The sequence below is a fragment of the Camelus bactrianus genome, chromosome 3, assembly GCF_048773025.1.
Source record: "Camelus bactrianus isolate YW-2024 breed Bactrian camel chromosome 3, ASM4877302v1, whole genome shotgun sequence".
NCBI classification, from domain to species: domain Eukaryota; kingdom Metazoa; phylum Chordata; class Mammalia; order Artiodactyla; family Camelidae; genus Camelus; species Camelus bactrianus.
The window spans coordinates 86,989,314-87,008,410 of NC_133541.1; the positions used below are offsets into that span (position 1 = coordinate 86,989,314).

The 19,097-nt window shown below is 37.4% G+C and overlaps 1 protein-coding gene across 7 annotated transcripts in view; it reads right to left on the bottom strand.

The window, feature by feature from the left end:
- Window positions 1–6,626: 6,626 nt before the first annotated feature.
- Window positions 6,627–19,097, bottom strand: part of CEP120 (centrosomal protein 120) — a 160,930-nt gene continuing 148,459 nt past the window's right edge. For all 7 annotated transcript variants that reach the window (XM_010971543.3, XM_074360568.1, XM_074360566.1 and 4 more), the window contains 2 exons: window positions 12,281–12,426; window positions 6,627–8,453 (listed from right to left, as the gene is read on the bottom strand). In XM_010971543.3, the coding sequence (XP_010969845.2) occupies window positions 8,219–8,453; window positions 12,281–12,426 (381 nt within the window). In that variant the 3' untranslated portion in view covers window positions 6,627–8,218. The remainder of the gene's footprint in view (window positions 8,454–12,280; window positions 12,427–19,097) is intronic.

Here is a 19,097-nt window from a genome sequence, read left to right on the forward strand (position 1 = left end):
AGGGTATTCCTTTTGAATCCAGGTGCAGCTCATGAATGCCCTTGTGGTAGAGTTGGCACTGGTGTCTGATAGGCACCTTGGGACAGCTGTGAAGCCGAGCTCTGGCGTGTGGATGCTCACCAAGTAGCAGCGGGCCCAGGGCATGAGGCACCGGCCGGCTCACGGCGGTGGTTACCCTGGTGTCTGAGATGTACGTGCAGGCTGCGCAGCCGTGGAACCATGAGCCAGAGAGCGCGTGCATTTGTAGAAATGGTAACTCTGGCGTCTGGAGCACCGCCTCGCCCTCAGTAGTGATGGCTCCAGGCCTGAGATATGGGTGCACACAGAGCCCATGCATAGTCAGGGTCTAAAGTTTAGGGACTTGTTGAGCAGCTGAGACTCTGGGGTCTGGGACAGGTGTAGGTTTTGAAGGTGGGATGGTGCCCCTGGTCCCAGGGCACCACAACAGCAGCTCATTCTTGGGGGGTTGCAGTGTCTCCTGAGGTCACGATGGCATTGTCTGTTGGTTACCTCAGTGTTGAAAGCCATCGATGTCCTCTTTGGAGCAGGCCATTGGGATCCAGACGAACAAACACGATGGGGTAGTTCATAGCTGTTGTGGGGGCTATTGAGGTCCTCAGTGGCAAAGGCTGCTGGGGTCCTCCGCAGAGCATGCTGTGGGGAATGTGGTGGCCTTTGCCGTGTGGCTGATACGGAAAGCCCCCACGTTTTTTATCTCTTGGTTCCTAGCTGTCTCTGAACACCTCGGCTGTGCTGATCTCCCCAGAGAGCACTTCTGTGCAGTTTTCTCCAGTTTGGCTCCACTATGTTGCTATATATAAGCTCTTAATTGGACTCTTGGGTCCTCTCAGGGCTGTGTTCACTCCTGGGTAGCTGCATACTTGTATTTTCTTCAGGGACAAAGGCTGATATCTCCTATTCCACCATTTTGTTCTTTTCTGCCTTATTTCACTGGTTGTGAACCTTCCATACAATCTTGCGTCGAGATGGTGAAAGCAGATACTGTTCTTGCTATTGAGGGAGCGCACTCACTCTTTCACCATCATGTATGTTAGCTGCAGGGTTTTCGTAGATGTCTTTTATCAGGTTGAGAAAGTTCCCTTCTATTTTTCGTTTTCTGGGAGTGTTTATCAGGAATGGATGTTGGATTTTGACAGATGCTTTTTCTAACTTGACCACTGTTATCACTTGTACTCCAAACTGGCTGTTGCCGCCATGTTCTGTGAAATGCTTTGGACCCTATGGATTTTAAGGCCATCTTAGATTTCTGACTGAGTTTGCCTACACTCACACCTCCCTTTGCTAGTTAACTTTTAGGAGCACAGGCTTATAAACACACTGGTTTTTGTTGTTGTTGTGTTTCATTCTCATATACTTACCTCTGAAGTTTCAGAGTGACTAGCAGATATTCTAATGTTTATAGCATAATTTGTTCCTCTAGTTCAAACAGGTTTGATGCTACTTTTAATATCACATTTATTATCCGAACACATGAAATCTGAGAAAAAGTCTCTTGAAATAAAATAATTAACATGCACTAGCAGAGCTTTTGGTAATAATGCCGTGATTGGAAACTTGCTTACTCTGCTTTATAGTAACAGAATTGATCAGAGGAAAGGTAGAACAGTGAGTGTAGATAAAGGACGAGGAGAAGGAAAAGGCACAAATGCTGTTTTGGTCATTCTTTGCTGTTGATTACATGAAGGGATTGGAGCCCAAAAGTCACCTGTAGTTTACCAATAACCATAAAGGGCATAATCTCTCTCCAAGATATCATAGTAAGAAGAACAATATTAATGCTTGATACATGACTACAGTTGACCCTTGAACCACATGGATCTGAACTGTGCAGATCCAGTTACACAGATACCTACTGCAGTACTGTGTGGTCTGTGCTGGCTGAATCTGCAGATTCAGAACCAGAGTGGAGGGCTGACTAAAGTTATAGGTGGATTTTTGACTGTATTGTAAAGGGTCAGCTGTGTATAGAGTTTTATACTGAAAAAAGCACTGCCACATTATGTGTGTAAAAAAAAAAAATATATATATATATGTAAATATATGTAATGAATTTCTCAGTTTAGTTGATCTCAGTGGCATGGGTAGATGATTCTCTTTCACTTGGTAGAACGGCATGTGACTGGGAATTGCTAAATTTTCACACCCCCTGAAGGTAGTGTTAACATGACTACTGCACATGTGTTCCGGATTTTAAGTTTGGGTTCATACAAGAACATACTAGGTTGACAGTGGCTTTTCTTGGGTACGTATACTGCTGGATTTGTAGACAGATCTGGACAGTGACACTGAAATTCAGGTGATAATGTAAGGGGTCAAGAATAATCGAACCAGTGAAACCACTTGACAATTTTATAGACCTTAGAGAGGAAAAGGACAGGTGGCCAAAGGAAGTTGTCTCACAAGCTTTGCTTTCCCTCCCCTCCCCTTCCCTTCTTTGAGGGGTTTATAAAGAATCTCTTAGGGACAATTTCAGGTGTCATTTGTTCCTGGCAAGCGCACACTGACAGGGAGATAAGAGAGAAAGAAGTGCGGATTGATAATAGGGAAAGAGGCCCTAGGCTGAACACGGCCTGGCTAACACAATTTGTCTTGGCGAAAAAGGTCTGTGGGTTAAGTTACTTCTAAAGACTATTTGTCAAACTTTCCTATTTGGTACCTTTATTTTCTTTGTGCAAATTTTACAAATTTCAGTTGGTTACCTAAATAAACTTATGTCAGAAACCAAGACAAGACCATTCATCTCGTCTGCCAACCATCAGGAATTGAAATTTCCTTCCTTGAGGCAGCAATCAGGAGAGACTACACCAGTCTGCTGTACTGGCTCATCCAGTCTAAACAGGTGCTGAGTATTAACACCTCAAGTTCTGGATCTGCCATCCCATCTTCAGGGCATCACATTTTGCATGCACACCATCTGAGAACTGAACTCCGGTAGTGCAATACTAGCCTTGCTTGAAATCCAGGATTTCTCTCAAGGATTAGTAACCAAATCTTTCTCAGTTTTTCAGATTACAGAAAGAAGTCATAGAAATGAAGCCAGTTCTGTAATGGTTTCAGTCCTGCTCCATCTAGTCATTAATACGAGAATTTGCTGAAGAATTGAGCAAACCTGCTAGGCCTAGACTCTCTCACTGTTAGGTTGGCATTCACTAAAATTTACAATAATGTCAAAGGAGGATTTTGCAGTAATATTTCATTTGCTCTGGCCAAGTTTTAATCTCAAATATTGAGGAAAAATTTAGCACTCATCCAATGTATCTGCATGCTTTTGACTAGTTAACATGTTAATCAAAAAAAGGGTTGTGCTGTCCAACTATTAGATAAGCTGTTTGGAAAAGAGAAAATATTTGTCTATGAATTTGTGGATGAAATGTTTCCAAGAAGAAATTATAAATGGGCCCTATTTTAGTTCTCTCCTATTATGAATGACAGGTTTAACATTCTTTGAAACCCTAAGAATATAATGACTACATCTTTAAAAGCCTCTAGGGATTATTGTACATTAATGTATCAGAGTCAGTAAATTATTTATCTATAAATTCATCTTTCTAAACAGATTTCCACCCCCTTTCAATTTGAAAGCTAAACTTCTGAGTCTCTGTTTCAGCAACTTTATATCTGAAGAGCCTCCATCTGTAAAAACATTTCTAATGAAAACATGAAGACAACCCCCAGAGAAGCAAATAAAATGAGATTTAAGTATAGAGCAGCCTTTCTACGGTTACATTCCTAACAATGGTGGATTCTAATTTGATGCCAAATAGAGGTTATATAACAAAGTCAGTGAGCACTTGTGTTCTTTTGGTTTCAGTGAAAAATGTAGGTGCTTTAACAATTCCATCTGTATTTCCACATTTACAAAAAGATGGAGGAATTACATGTTCCTCTGCCTAGTCACAGAAGCAGAGGGCCCACCGGGTAGGAGATGCACGGTTGTGCTCTAGAGCAGGCTGCAAAGTCTGGGCTCCGAGGCCTTTGTCCCGGTTGCCCAAACACAAATAGGGAAGACAGATTTGAATTTTCAAGTCATAGTGTATTAAAAATTATCCACTCAGACTGTTCAGCACTCCCACCCAAACCACTTCATCAGGTAAGACCATGAACCAGCAATAAGACTACCTCCAACAAAAAGATACTAAGTCTAATTTAGGGAACTAGGAATCCATTGTGAAAAATTACCACTCACTTTTATGTCCATGGTGTGGACTAATCTGCTCAATTAAATAACCAGTATTTTGTTGCCATTTTTCTTTTTAGAAAGGATTAATAGACCTTAATTTTATAAAGCATGAAGGCATTATAATTCCAAGTTTCAAGGATGCTCCAATTTACCCTTAGAAGTTGGGATGAAAAAGTAGCCATTCATTTTCACTAATTTCAGATTTTGCTAACAAAGGTGCTACAGACATAAAATGAAGTATCTGACCCATTCCTACAATTAAAAAGAAGGTAGTATCTTCAAAAATGGCTTGCCAGGAGATCATGTACAAAACACTTTCAGTGTTTAAACCCTGGGTATGCAGATCTGAAACAGTTTAAAAACTTGTGGTAAAATATACATAAAATGTTAACTATTTTAAAGTGTCCACTTCAGTAGCATTAAATATATTCACAGTTCTGTGTTTCCACTATCATCATCTTAAACAGAAACTCTGCCTAGTCAACTCCCCACTCTTGCACCCCCTCTGCCAGGTAACCTCCTACATTTTGTCTCAATGCATTTGAAACGTACTTAAAAAAGAAAAAAATCCAACAGACCAAACCCCTCAGTTTCAATAACGCCTGAGCAGTGAAGCCAGGAGGGCCTATTTTGTCAGCACTTCATTTCCCAGCATCATCATCATTATTATTTTTTTTGGCATTCTTTTTTTTTTTAAGTGGAGGTGCTGGGGATTGAACCCAGGACTTGGGCATGCTAACCATGTGCTCTACCATAGAGCTAGTTCCCTTCCCCCATCAATTTTTATGTCTATTTTGACTGGCAGACCATACACAATTTTTTTTCATTTATTTCTTCATGGATGCAGCAAAAATTGAGTGCCTACATGTGGCCATCACTATTTTAGCCCTGACATATGGCAGAAAGTAAGACAGACCTAACCTCTGTCCTCATGGACCTTATATTCTAGTTAACCATGATTCTCATTATCCCTGCTCTATAAATCATGTGAGAAAGTGTGCAATTTTGATAAGATACCGGTGGCATGACACAAGCCTTGGATTGGTAATGCATTTCCAGCACCACAGCAGCACTCAGGAGGTGTTACAGCAGAACATTAGCTACCTTTCACTATTTCTGGTCACTGCTTTACTAGGTAATAGATGATGGAACAGTGGAGCTACATTAACTGACTGATGAATGTTATACCCTTATTTTGGCCTTCTCCATCTCTGTATCATTGACCATCTGATAGAATGCTCTATACCATAGAAACTAGGCATAGAAAAATACTTCAGGTTTCCAATTTTAAATATCAAATTTGAAATTTCATTTGTATGAAATGAATAGGCAAATCCACAGAGACAGAAAGTAGATGAGGGGTTGCCAGGGCTGGGCTGGGGGGAGGGAGCGTGGGGGCATGACTGCTAACATACCGGGGTTCTTCGGGGGATGATGAAAATGTTTCGGTATTAAATAGTGGTGATGATTGCATAACCATGTGAATATACTAAAAACCACTGAATTCCATACTTTGAAATGGTGAATTGTATGGTATGTGAATTATATCAGTAAAAATAATTATGTATTCAAGCCAGACAGATTGGTAGTGAGAGGCCGAATTTTAAAAGTCTATGTCAGCTAGCTACCAGAGGACCCTTCTTACAGACTGAGAACCAGGTCATTCCATTCTGAGGTGGCCGAGGACAGGCACGCTGAGAAGTCAGACTCGGGCTGGGCAGTAGCTGGACAGAGCAGTAAGTGGACGAGTCATCCGGTCAGACCAGTCTGGGTACGCTAGGGTGGTTTGTGCAGCGCCTTGATGCGTCCTTAAATCGTACTCAAAACTCCCACATCTTCTGGACACAGCAGGACCCCTGGTTTGGATAGAAGTCACTGGGATATACCTATAAAGGGACCCTTCAAATTTATACAGACGTGGCCCCACATATACGTGGAAGACAGCTACACCTCCCATGCAGTTATGTGTAAGCCTCAGACATGGAAACTAGACTTTCTTCCTGAGAAGGAATCACAAACATTTTAAAGGTAAACTTCTTTTCACATTTAAATATTTGACGAAAGGTCTGCGGTTACATACAGTTCTGGGGAGACTTAGTACTCGCTCACCTACTTGCACGCTCACTCGCTCATTCATTCATCTGCTGTAGTCACAATCAACTCCCAAGCACTGACTGATGATCATTTAGTAGAACAAATCGGTGTAAATACATTAAATGCCATTTACGAATGAAAGAGCTGCTGCTGAAGAACCACAAAAAGGTGTTAAAATTTTAGACTCTCCCAGTCAATTTTAGGACATAGAATCTAAGTATCTGCAGTGTAAGCACTTAAAAATCAAAACTACAAAGCAACCTGATACAGGAAGTGCCAGGCACTTGCCCAGTCTGTTTGAAACAAAAGTAGCAGACTACTCAAACTCAAATATGCACACAGTTAGGCTTTTTATTTGTTAAAATACACAGCCAAAAGATAACTTTACAGACGGCAAACCACACATCCATTTTAGAAACGTCCTTTTTGTTTCTTTAAATCTAAGGCCCCCTCTAGTGTTTGAAAACAGTCACACGCAGCACACAGTGCAATTGAAGGCACATTTTACCCGAGAGCTTCTGAAACAAAAAGAATCCATTCATGTGGCACAGAAATCAGTGAGAGAAAATGTCTAGCCATAATTAGTAATCCATATTCCTGCTAAAATTCACATATTCATTATTCCCTCATTCAGTAATTTCTCTCTTTACTGCTGGGTTGTGTTTAGATTAATACTTGTTAACAAGGGGGAAAAAAGTATGAAGTGTGTAGGGCCTTTTTAATTTCCCAAACAAGAAGTACGTCTCCTTGAACACAGCAGGAAGTTCAGTGTTACCGCACAGCCTGTTCTGCCTTTGTAGCAGCTATCAGTAAACAGCATGTACTTCCTGAACTACAGACAAAGGTATTACATTTGGGAATAAGAAATTTTAAACTACATACATTTCAGGACTCATCTAAAAGCATAAAGCTTTTCATTACCCTGTAAAATGAGGTGGAAAATGTTGCTTTGAGGGCAAATGTTGCCTTTGAAGAATATGATGTACAGGAATTCTTAAAAATGTATATACTGTCATGGCACTACATGAATCCAATGACTTAATCTCTGGTACTTTTTGTAAGACTGATTAAAATTAGGGGGAGTAAAAAATAGCACGTTTCCATCACTCTACTTTCTTAGCTAAAGCGTTTATGCATCTGTTTCCAAGTTATATTACAGAGGGTTTGAGTTAACAACTTGTATAACAATTACTGGAAAATGAAACTTCTATTTTCAACAAAAGAAAACAATGTAAGCTTGAGCAGGAAACTGACAGAAAAGACCTTATTAAGCTATTACTTCATATTCCTAAAAATTAAGAGTGCACTAAAAATTTGAAAAGTCAACAGTTGTTGAAACAAATTTAAACTCTAGTAACTATTTAAATAAATGACTAATTTGTCACTGAATAGATCACATATGGCTTCTCTGCACTGATCCCGCTTTCTGTTTTCAAACGTGTCACCTGCAAATGTTATGAGTTAAAAAGTGATTTTTACTGATGTAATTCACATACCATTTACAAGTGGTCTCAACTTTTAAGATATCTATATTCAAATGAACAGGACAGCATTTTTAAAGTGCAACATATACTCTTCTGGCTGAACATAAAAAATTATGTAACTGGAAATTACTTAAATCATTTCTCTGAGAGCGAATTTAGTGAAAAGCTGTTTTGAAAGTTAGCCATGAAATTATAAATTCTGAGAAACTCTGAAAAAGTCATTTAAAATGAGTAGATAAAATGCAGTTACAATAAACCAGAGTGGAGAGGTAGCATAAAGTAAATAAAATCAAATAAATACTATACAGTAACATAAAAAAAGTTTGCTTATAAAAAAATTAAATTGCTTTTTAAAATATCCATTTTCCCTTCTTTTGAGGGTTTTACAATTAAATCAAAATTTAGAACTGGAGTCTCTGTAAAGATTTTCCAAATGTTATTAATTACTGGCATTTTTTTTTGCCAAAACCTCTCTGATCTGTCGGTCGAGTTCACTTATTATTCGATCCTCGTGATTATACACACCCGTCTTCATCAAAGTATCCCTTTCTTCTATGAGGCGAGTCAAATAATCATCCGAGCCTTCTTCCAGTGTACTGCCATGTGGGCCGTCCGTTTTTCCACTCGCAGTCTCTCTGGAATCCTGGTACTGTTTTTCTTCTTGTTGCCTTAACCTGAGAAAGTCAAGAACAAATGCTACTCTAGCAGGCAACAATCACTGTTTGGGTTTCTGGTTAACAACACCACTTAAAAACAAAATGATTTAATGGTAAAATGTTTTTAGTAATAGTTGCAGGAACAAAACAAAAACCACTTGGCTAGCCAGTTAGCACACACAGAACTAACTGTAGAAATGAAAACTGTAGAAATTTTGGAAATGTGTAGAAGCAAATAATTATAACCTTACCAGAGATAATCAATCTGAGTAATAGTTGTTTTGTATTTCTTTTCAATTAAAAAAAAAATGCATGTATTTTAAACATATTTTTCTAAAAAGTTAGTGATATATATGCAATGCTATATGTGTATCACTTATTAATGTTTTCCTATAACATTAAGTGTTCATTACGTGGCTTCATTACATTCCATCATTTGGAATATACCATTATTTAATCATCCTTTATTATTGATCTTTAGGTTGTTATTAAACCTTTGTTGTTTTTTGAACATAAAATTTTTTTCTAAATTAATTCCACAAGTATTTGTACCAAGCAGTGCTAGGTTTTAGGGATACTGCAGAGCATCAGAAAGATTATTTTCTGTTATTGTGAAGTTTTGTCACTAATTATTCATAGAAAGTGAAATTCTACAGCTATGAATGCCTGGTTCAAAGCTCATGTACATTTTAAGAGTCTGTATTGATAGCTTCAAGTTACGTTTATGACGATCTTATCTAGGAGATGAAGAAAGGGGAGCAGATGCCAGTCTGGGGTTTGGGCATTTCCAGTGGAGTATCATTAATCAGACTGCCTTGAAAATGGGGAGTATACTTGGCGTTACCATCACTTAGTCAGTGGACCAAGTTTGGACGTGGAGTAGGTTTTCATTTAATTTGGAATGTACAACTGAGACATAACTAACTTTATACTCCTCTATATAACTGGCTACAAAAATAATTTGTAACAACTCCAAAATTTTGCCTTTGTAAGTAAGATAAAAAGCAGCTGAGTCTAAGCCCCTGCTTTTAGGTGGTCTTCACAGTAAGTAAGCCAACAAGAACCAAATCCACTTCTGAATTTACACGTGGCATGCGGGAGAGGGGGGAAGAGCCAGCAGGTGAGTGTCCTGCCCTGACCGACAAGGAGCTCTGGGCCCCAGAAAAGGTGCAGGCTGACTGGTAGGACACAGTTGTGTTTGTTCAGATGACTCTCTGACACTTGGATTCCTAAGATTTCCCACAAAAGAATAGGAAACTGAAGTATGCAGTCCAAGAAAGACACCAAAAACTCCATCTGTTCTAAGAAAAAAAAGCCTAGTGAGGGCCCTGAGCTTTGGGACTGGGGTGGAAATCAAGTGATTAATGGGATACCGGTAAAATTGAGCAATTCACGGGGAGGAGTAAGATAAGATTACTGGATGGTAGTTTCTCCCTCTCCAATTCTTACAGCTTTCTTGGAGGAAGAGGTGTCCTCTAGGTAGAATAAGGACACACCATGCCAAACTGTACCAGGAAGTCCAACCATTTCCCTGTTCATCTGTTTATGCATGTTATGATAAATGAAATTTTTACCCAACTGAGTATCCCTGAGAATTCTTACTAAAATGCAAATCATCATTCGTGATCACAACAGGATTTGAGAACACTGTAGCTGAAGCCCGTAAAGTTATCAAAGGAAACCTGACTTCCTTGAAACACCACGTGTGGACTCCACTCGCCCAGCTTTGTGTCGCTTTGTAGAACTGCCCTCTTAGAAAGTTCCTTTTTATTATTGAACTCAGTATGTGTCTTTATACTTTCCAATAACTGGCTATGATTCTGTTCAAGAGGCTATTAAATGGCAGCCCTCTAGATATTTGAAGAGAGCTTTCTCATACTTTGCCCAAGAGTTCTTCACAAGGTCAATATCTCTCACTCTCCTGAACACTTTTTGGTCCCCTTCCTTTGGGAGCTCTCTAGGTAGCTGATTTCCCTTGAAGTCCGTTGCACACTGGTAAGAACCCAGAGGTGGCTTTACCACAGTGAGTGATGGACCCTCTTTCTATGACTGTCCCCAGCTGCACCGGCTCTTTGCCACTCCGTTCTTAGTCGCCACTTAAATCCTCCTAGGCTTCTTCACTTCAACTGCTTTATTATGTCTTCTCTATCACTTAAGAAATGTTTTTTATAATTTATAGAGAAAACTGTGCTTTTGTTTCTAATATATGTAATCTTGTTGGTTTCAGTCTTCCCTAAATCTTAATTTATTAAGATACTAATAATAAGATTCAATTTTGCATGACCTACACATTTGATAGGCGGATGGCTATCTTCATTTAAACCACCAAAACAGTGCTTAGCAAACAGCAGGGGCTTAACAGGTATTTGCTAAACTAAAAGCAAACATGTGCTATATATTACAGCAAAATATTGGAAGGCAAGGGGCATGTTATAATTAATTTGTAACATCTTTCAAGTCTATGACATAGTAGACACCAAATAAATACTTGCTGAATAAAAAGAGAGTAAGAATAATAGTGTGAATTGTGCCCTGTAGTATATGCACTGTAGACCTCGACCTTTTCCAACTGACATTTATACGTAAATGTTCTAAATGCAGTTGTGTAATTCAGCTCCAAATCCACCAAATATGGTGACTGAACTTTCCCAGTTTATACAGGGCTGTATCGTGGGATGTTTTGTCAAATCTATGAGATACGCACTGAGTGGTGTCTTCCCAAAATTCATACACTGAAGCTCTAGCCCTCAGTGTGATGGTACCTGGAGGTGGGCCTTTGGGAGATGCTAGCAGGGACCTCGGGATGAGATTAGGGTCCTTATTAGAAGAGACACAGGAGAGCTTGCTCTCTCCCCCCCCACGGCGAGGACTCAGTGGGAAGCTGACTGTCTACAAGCCAGGAAGAGAGTCCCCACCAGAAACTAACCATGCTTCCACTTGGATCTTGAACATTTAGCGTCCAAAACTGTGAGAAAATAAATTTCTGTTGTTTAAGCCCACCCTATGGTATTTTGTTATGCCAGCCTCAGCTAAGACAGTATGATTTGCTGCAGCAAAAATACTAGTCTCTTGATAAACTAAGTTAAAAAGTCTTCCTGTAAACTCCGCTCCAAAATAAGACAGTAATTTTTTTCTTAGACTGCTTCCTAGTGATTATTCTCCTAACGTGAGATACTTGTGACATTGTTCCTAAGACGGACATGACACTACAGAGGAGCCCAGTGTTGCCTAGCAGTTAAAAACGCAACCTCTGCAATCAGGTCTGAGCTCTGGCTCCTCCATTTACTAGCTGTGTGACCTTGGAAAGGGTGCTTAAATCTCTTTAATCCCTGGTTTCCTCATCTCTAAATGGGGATAATATCTTCCTCAAAACGTTGCTTTGAAGATCAAAAACAGTGGAGACAGGCATATGAGACATTTAAAATAGTTCCTGACACACAGTAAGGGCAATAATTAAGAGCTATTCTTTTATTTACATTAATAATATAACTATTTGAAATTTCTTGTACTTTATATAATTAAAAATTCAGGATAATCAGTTACCTTGAAATAGTAACAATAATCCTGAAATTGTCACACAAGAATAAACTTTACTAATGTTATGAGTGGAAACAAAAAAGCTGAATAGATTTGATACAGCTACACTCATGGCAAAAAATGTGAGTGTAATGGTCTTTGGCAAAGACTTCGTATCACACAGGTCAGCTACGTTTTACACACGATGTACCCTATTCTTGAAAGGCCTGATGTACTTTTCCTGGACCAATGACCAATTAAAAAGTTGTCCTATTTAAACTTTAGTTTTTGTATGGAGAAAACAAAAATAATTTTTTAAGCTATTATACCTGTTCAGTTCGTTTCTTATATCCAACAATTCTTGTCGCTCAGTTTTTACTGTGTCTTTTTCCTCAGCAGCCAGGTAACGTAGTCTCATTTGTTCCAATTCTTCTTGCTGTTTTTTGAGACGAGCCATTTGACTTTCTTGCTCTCGCTTGAAAGAAACAAGCCAGATTTCTAATGTTAGGAATAAATATATTTCTATGACTGTGACTTGTGATTCTAATCCTGTTAGACAGTAACCGTGATACTGCCACACACTGCAGATTTTGTGAGTCGCATCTTATCTAGAAATGCCCAGGTTGTCTTTAAAAACTCCATGACTTTCCTTCCTGTTATAAGCCGTAAACATTCATGGTCCAGTCAGGACGGAGGTTAGCTGAATATCATACGGTAACAAGTTAAAGGCAAGAAAGAGTCTGCTGTCAACACAATGAGTTGCCACAGGACCAATGGTAAGGTAAGAGCAGCATCGAAGAAATGGTTAATTACACAAAATTATCTAAGAAATTAAAATTATACAAAGAAATGGTAAACTATACAAAATACAAATTATACAAAGAGGTACCAAGAAAAATTCAATACTTGGCCCTGCACTAGTAACTAACCCCACTCCTACCTCAGGTAATAATGTATCTTTTCTACTCTTCCCTCCAGGCTCACACAAAAATCTATGTACATGATAAAATTTCTTTAATATAAATATGTAACACTACACAGAATGGATATTCCATAATTTATTCAACCACTCTCTCAAAAACAGACATTTTGGTACCAACAATGCTACAATAAAACATCCTCTCACCTAACAGTTTATAAATCTTTCTACATATTTCTTTAGGGACAAGAGCTTTTCTTTCTCTAGGACAGAACCCCAAAATGGGAGAGCCAGATCAATAGGTAATGTCATCTTTTTTTAAAAAGAAAACAATGAATGATAACAGAAAACTGCCAAATATTTATAAATGTACATTTTGATCAACTTTCACAAAGTGAACTACTCACATAACCACCAGCCAGATCAAGACACACAAGATTATCACAACCCCAGAAGTCCCCCATGTTTCTTTCCTTGTCACTAACCATTCATCTTTAGTAAAGATAATTACTATTCTAATTTCTAACAGCACCAGTAAGTTTTCACTGCTTTGAAGTTTATATAAATGGAACGGTGCAGTGTACATTACTTTATGTCTGGCTCCTTTCACATAGCTTTTCAGGTTATTTTGCAGTGTGTGTAGTTGATGATTCACATTACTGTGTCGCATTCCACTGGATGATTGCATGGTTTCTTCATTCCCCTGCTGAGGGACATTTGGGTTAGTTTCCAGTTTTGTACTGCAGAGCTGATGTGACCATTGTTGTACGTGCCTTTTTGCACTTATCTGTGTGCACTTCTATTGAGTATATACCTACGATTCAAACTGCTTGGTCATAGGGTATGAGAATTTCAGTATTAGTAAATATTGTCAGACAGTTTTCAAAGTAGTAGTGATGATTTATAACCATTCCGGTGCTCGATATTCTTGTCAGTACTTGGTAATACCATTTTTTTCCCATTTAAACCATTCTGATAGGTTAGTAGTGATATTTCATGATTTTATTTTGCAATTTTTTCAAATACTGATGAGGCTGAACTTGTTTTAATACTTTAAATGGTATTCTTCTTTGTAAAGTTCTTGGTCAGCCATTTGGCCCTTTGCTCTCCTTGGCCATTCGTCTTTCCTTATTGATATGTTTGTAGTTCTTTATATACTGGGTAGGTCCTGTGTTAATTATTCAAATTGTAAATATTTTCCATGTGTCTTCGTCTTGTGTTCTAACTCCTTTAAAGGTGTTTTTAACTTAATTTTAATATGATCCAAATTTAGCTTTCTGTTCTTTACTGGGTAGTGCTCTCTATGTCCAATTTAGGGAAATTTTTGCTGCCTCAGTCTTGAAGATACTACTTTATGTTACCCCTTGAAGCTTCATTTAGATCAAAAATTCATATGCAATTGGTTCTATGCATGCTGAGATCAAGTTTCTTTTTCTATCCATAGAGAATTACAATTTTTAACCCATATAGAGTTACCAATTTACTAGCAATATTTACTGGAAAACAATCTTTCCCCCCACTGCCTGGGCTGTGTTCACTGTCATACCTCTGTCCTCTTATGTATGAGTTTATTTCTGGATTCTCAAGCCTTGCATTAAACTTGACTGTCTTAATTACTGGAACTCTTGTAACAATAGCTCTGGATATCTGATAGTAGAAGTCTTCTATCTTCAAAATTCAGTTATTCTTGATTTCTGTATTTTCATATAAATCTGAATTTCAAGGGTTGAAAAAGAAACGGCCTGCTGGAATTAGGATTATGCTGAATCTACAGTTCAATTTGTCCAAAACTATTATCTTTACAATATTGATTATTCAATCACTGAACACAGTTTACCTCTCCATTTGTTCAGATCTTCTTTAATTTTATACTTCCCTATATATTAAGAGTAGCATTTTTCTTTGAATAGTGTGCCTAGGTATTTCAAGTTTTTAAATGCTATTGCAAATGGCAGGGTGTAAATTTTTTCGTTTAATTGTCTCTAGAGAATTAAAAATGCTATGTATATTCTGATTTTGTTTCCAGCAAAAAACTTATTAATTCTTAGTTAATATCACTTATTAATTCTAATAGGTCATCTGTAGATACTTTTTGGTTTTCTAAGTATAAAACAATTGTCATCTGTAAATGATGACAGTTTTATTTTTCCCTTTCCAACTGATAACACCCTTTCTTTTGGCCTGTTTCACTGGTAACAAAGTTTTTAAGAAATGGTAATAGATGGCATCCTTCTCTTGTTCTCATCTCGGGAAAAACTTTAAGATTTGTCATAGATTCTATGTAAGTATCCTTTATTAGATTAAGAAATGTCCCCTACATTCTTAGTTGGCTAAGTATTGTTATTATAAATGGGTACTGACTTCTGCACTTTTGATCACTTGATTTTTTTTCCTCCTTTATTTTTTAAGGTGGTAAATAGCCAACTTCCCCTGTTTAATAAACTTCGTTGTGATGCTTACAAGTTTTATATCTATATTCATGAGACTGACTAGCCAATTAATTTTCTTATAACTTCTCTGTCAGATTTTAGGATCAAGGTTACGCTGGTCTCATTTTTAAAGAAGTCAGACGTATTCTCTCTTCCTAGTTTCTGAAACTGTTTGTGTAACATTAGTGTTATTTCTAAAATATTTATTAAAATTGTTATGTGAAGCCATTTGGGTCTGGAGCCTTCTTTCGGTGAAGACTTCATTACAGATTCTATTTCTCTAGTAGTTGTAAGACTACTATCATGTTTCTGTGTAAGCTTTGTAAGTTCTGTTTCCTTAAACACTCCAACTTCGCTGACTTTGTTTTTCAGTTTCCCCATAATTCATTTATTCATGTTGATTATTTCCTTCCTCCTAATTTCCTATTCGTTTACTGACTACTTGACAGGGATATTTAGAGAATAGATTTTTATGCTTTTCTTATTTTCCAAGTGAACTTGAGGTTAAAAACTTCCGTAAGGACTGCTTTCATTAAAGCTCATGTCTTGATAGGTTTTAATTATTCAGTTCAAATTCACTTGTGGTCTCCAGTTTAGCCATGGGTTATTAAGAAGTGTACTATTTTCAATATTGTGAACGTTGATTATCTCTTTTTATTAGTAACTTCTAGCTTAGTTTCACTGTGGTCAGAGAACATATTCTGAATTACAACTTCCTGAAATTTGTTCAAAATTGTTGTTCAGTTTGACATATGAGCAATTCGGCTAAATGTTCCAGTGCGTAGAGAACGATTTGAATCCTGGACTTTTTTAAGTATCCTTCTGTGCACACCGATAGTGACAGTATCTAGCTCTTCTAAATCTTCATTTTCTGTTGTTGATTTGCTCTAGCAGGTCCCAGGAGAATTACAGTAAAATAAACCATTATTATGAATTTTTCTATTTCTCCTTTTAGTTCTATAGATTTTTGCTTTATATAAATTTGTGGCTGTTACCAGGTACACACAAATGTACAACTGTTGTCATCTTCCAGGTGACTGACCCTTTTGATTATAAAAACTCAAATCTTTAACTACAGTAAGCCTCTTGCTGTAAAGTCTTAAGTACTGTTGAACGTTCATTCTTTGAGTTAATATTAAGGTATTATATACTTTTTCCTCTTTTTAAATTCAGCCATTCTGTATCTTTATATTTACGGCATCCTTATATCTATCTAAGTAGCATGCTATTGTTTAATTCAGTTGTTAATTGATTGTTTTTAATGACAATGCTTAGTTTTTATCTATATTTAAAGCAATTGGTAACATACTATATGGGTTTAAATTTTTACCTGCTACTATTGTCTGCTTGTTCCATCTATTTTGTATTGTTTCTCTTCTTTTGTCCTTTTCAAGATGAATCTAATATTTTGTCATTCCATTTTCCCCTTCTTTCAGCTTGTTACTCATTCTTACTCTTTTAGAAATAATATAAATTAGGACTTCTACAACCTCACGGATAATGCAACACTTTTAACATTTTAACCCTATTTATCCCGTCATCTCTTTTGTACTGTTATTTTTGTCATGAATTTTAATTCTCTATACATTTTAAATTCAATATGTTGGGATTATTGTTTTCTCCCAGTTTTTGTTAGTCTGAAGAGTCTCATGTCATTTTGTGAAGGGCATTTTCACTGGGTACAGAATTTTAGGCTGGCAGTTATTTTCTTTCAGTACTTTAAGGATGTTATTCTGCAGTCTTATGAATTCCTTTGTTTGTTTATTTAAAGTTCATCTGTCAGTCTCATTGTTGCTCCTATGAAGGCAATGTCTCCCTCTACCCTCCATGGCTTTTAAGATTTTCTTTGCTTTTTGGCTGTTTTAAATCAGCACTGTTATTAAGGCTCCCCTGGCCACCCTTCTATGTGATGGCACAGCAGAGAGATGGCCATTTATGACCTGGGAAGCAGGCCCTCATCAGACAGAGCCTGACCCTTTGTACACTTGGATCCCAGACGTCCAACCTCCAGAAAAGTGAAAAATAAATTTCTGTAGTTCACGAGCCGCCCAAACTAACGCAGGGGTCTGTGCTCACACCAGAGGTAGTCGCTCTCATATACCCTTATCCTGTGTTGTACTTATGTTCTTTGTTGTATCTTCTATCCTTTTTTCTCTTCCAGCTTGGATACTTTTTATTGGCTTGTCTTCAGTTCACACATCCCTGGTTCTGCTGTTAATTCATCCACTGAATTCTTACATTTCATTTGTAATAATACTTTTTCAGTTCCATATGTCTGTATGATTGAAAAGATTCCACTTTCCTCGCACATTTCTCCATCGTATCACCTATTTTCTAGAACACAGTGGTAGTAGTTATTTCTAACTCTGTGTCTGGTGACTCCAAAATCTGGTTTACCTGTTGATTTATTTCTATTGAGCAAAAGACATAAAAAGGCATTCCACAGTAAAGACATAAAAGTCTAATAAACAAAGAAAAAGATGCTCGAAGTCAATAGTCAGGGAAATGAAAACTTAAGCCACACAGTGATACTATTTCAGACCCACCACACTGGAAAAAACTAATACGTCTGATAACAGCCAAGCATTACACATGTGACACATGTGTGAAGAATAACAACAATTATATACCACTCTTGGGAACTGCAGATTCACGCAACCACTTTGGAAAGTGAAGCAGAAATGAGGGAACCCTATTACCAGAAGCTCTACTTTTAGATACAAACACTAGAGAAACTCTTACATGTTAAAAAAAAATTTTTCAGTGTTGTCTTATTGTAAGAAAACTGGGAATACTCATTTTTATAAAGCAATAAAAATAAACTCTAGCTATCTGCATCAGAATAGCTAAGTCACAAAAACAACTTTGAATCACACAAGGTAGTCACAGAAGAATGATTCAAAGAGAATATTTTCATGCATAGTTTAAAAACAAAAGTGAACAGTGTTGTTTACCAATATTTTAAATATATCTTATAACATTATGAAGAAAAGCAAAGGAATGATAAATAACAAATTCAGCAAAGTGGTTACCTATGGAGAGGATGCAGGTAAGAAAGGGCACACAGAACACTAATCCTGTTTCTTAAACTAAAAGGTGGGGGTTGAGGTGCATAAAAATCCTTTTTTTCCCTCTTTGAAATATATGATATATTGAATGTATGATATATTTCATTTAAAAAGAAAGAAAAAGACATCCAGATAAAAATACAGTCAACTGTTATCTCTGCTTGAAGAGGTGATAAGGTTTAAGGTTTTTGGTGATTTTTATTTTCTATGTTATGATGCTCCAAAATTTGGATTTTTTTACACTAAGCAAATATAATTGCAAGCAGGAAAAAAAAAGGTCAATTATTAAATTTTAGGTTACTTTGTAAAACTGTAACTTTATAAAAGTTGAAACACTTTAATTCTAAAACACAAGAAAAGCCTTTAAATGCCTTGAATTTTTAATCAAGTACACAGCATTAATAATAATCACACATGCACACACAAAAATTAGAGGTTAGAGGAAGAAATCCTCTCTGCTGCCAGGTGCTTGGGTTAAAGGCTCCTCAATCAAGTAAGTATAATCTCTATTTTGCCTTGGCTGCCTATAAATCCCGAGAGGAGATGTAAACACACATACACTAGACTAAACAGCGGCTAAAACGTGGCCACTACTTACTCTCCCACTCACACACGCCATGGAAGTCTGTGGGAAAAAACTTACAACTAAACTAAGGAACTCAAGTCAAGTTTTCTGAAAATAACCCAGAGCTGACAAGTCAGTAGGAGGGCCTGGATGGTTTCAAGACAC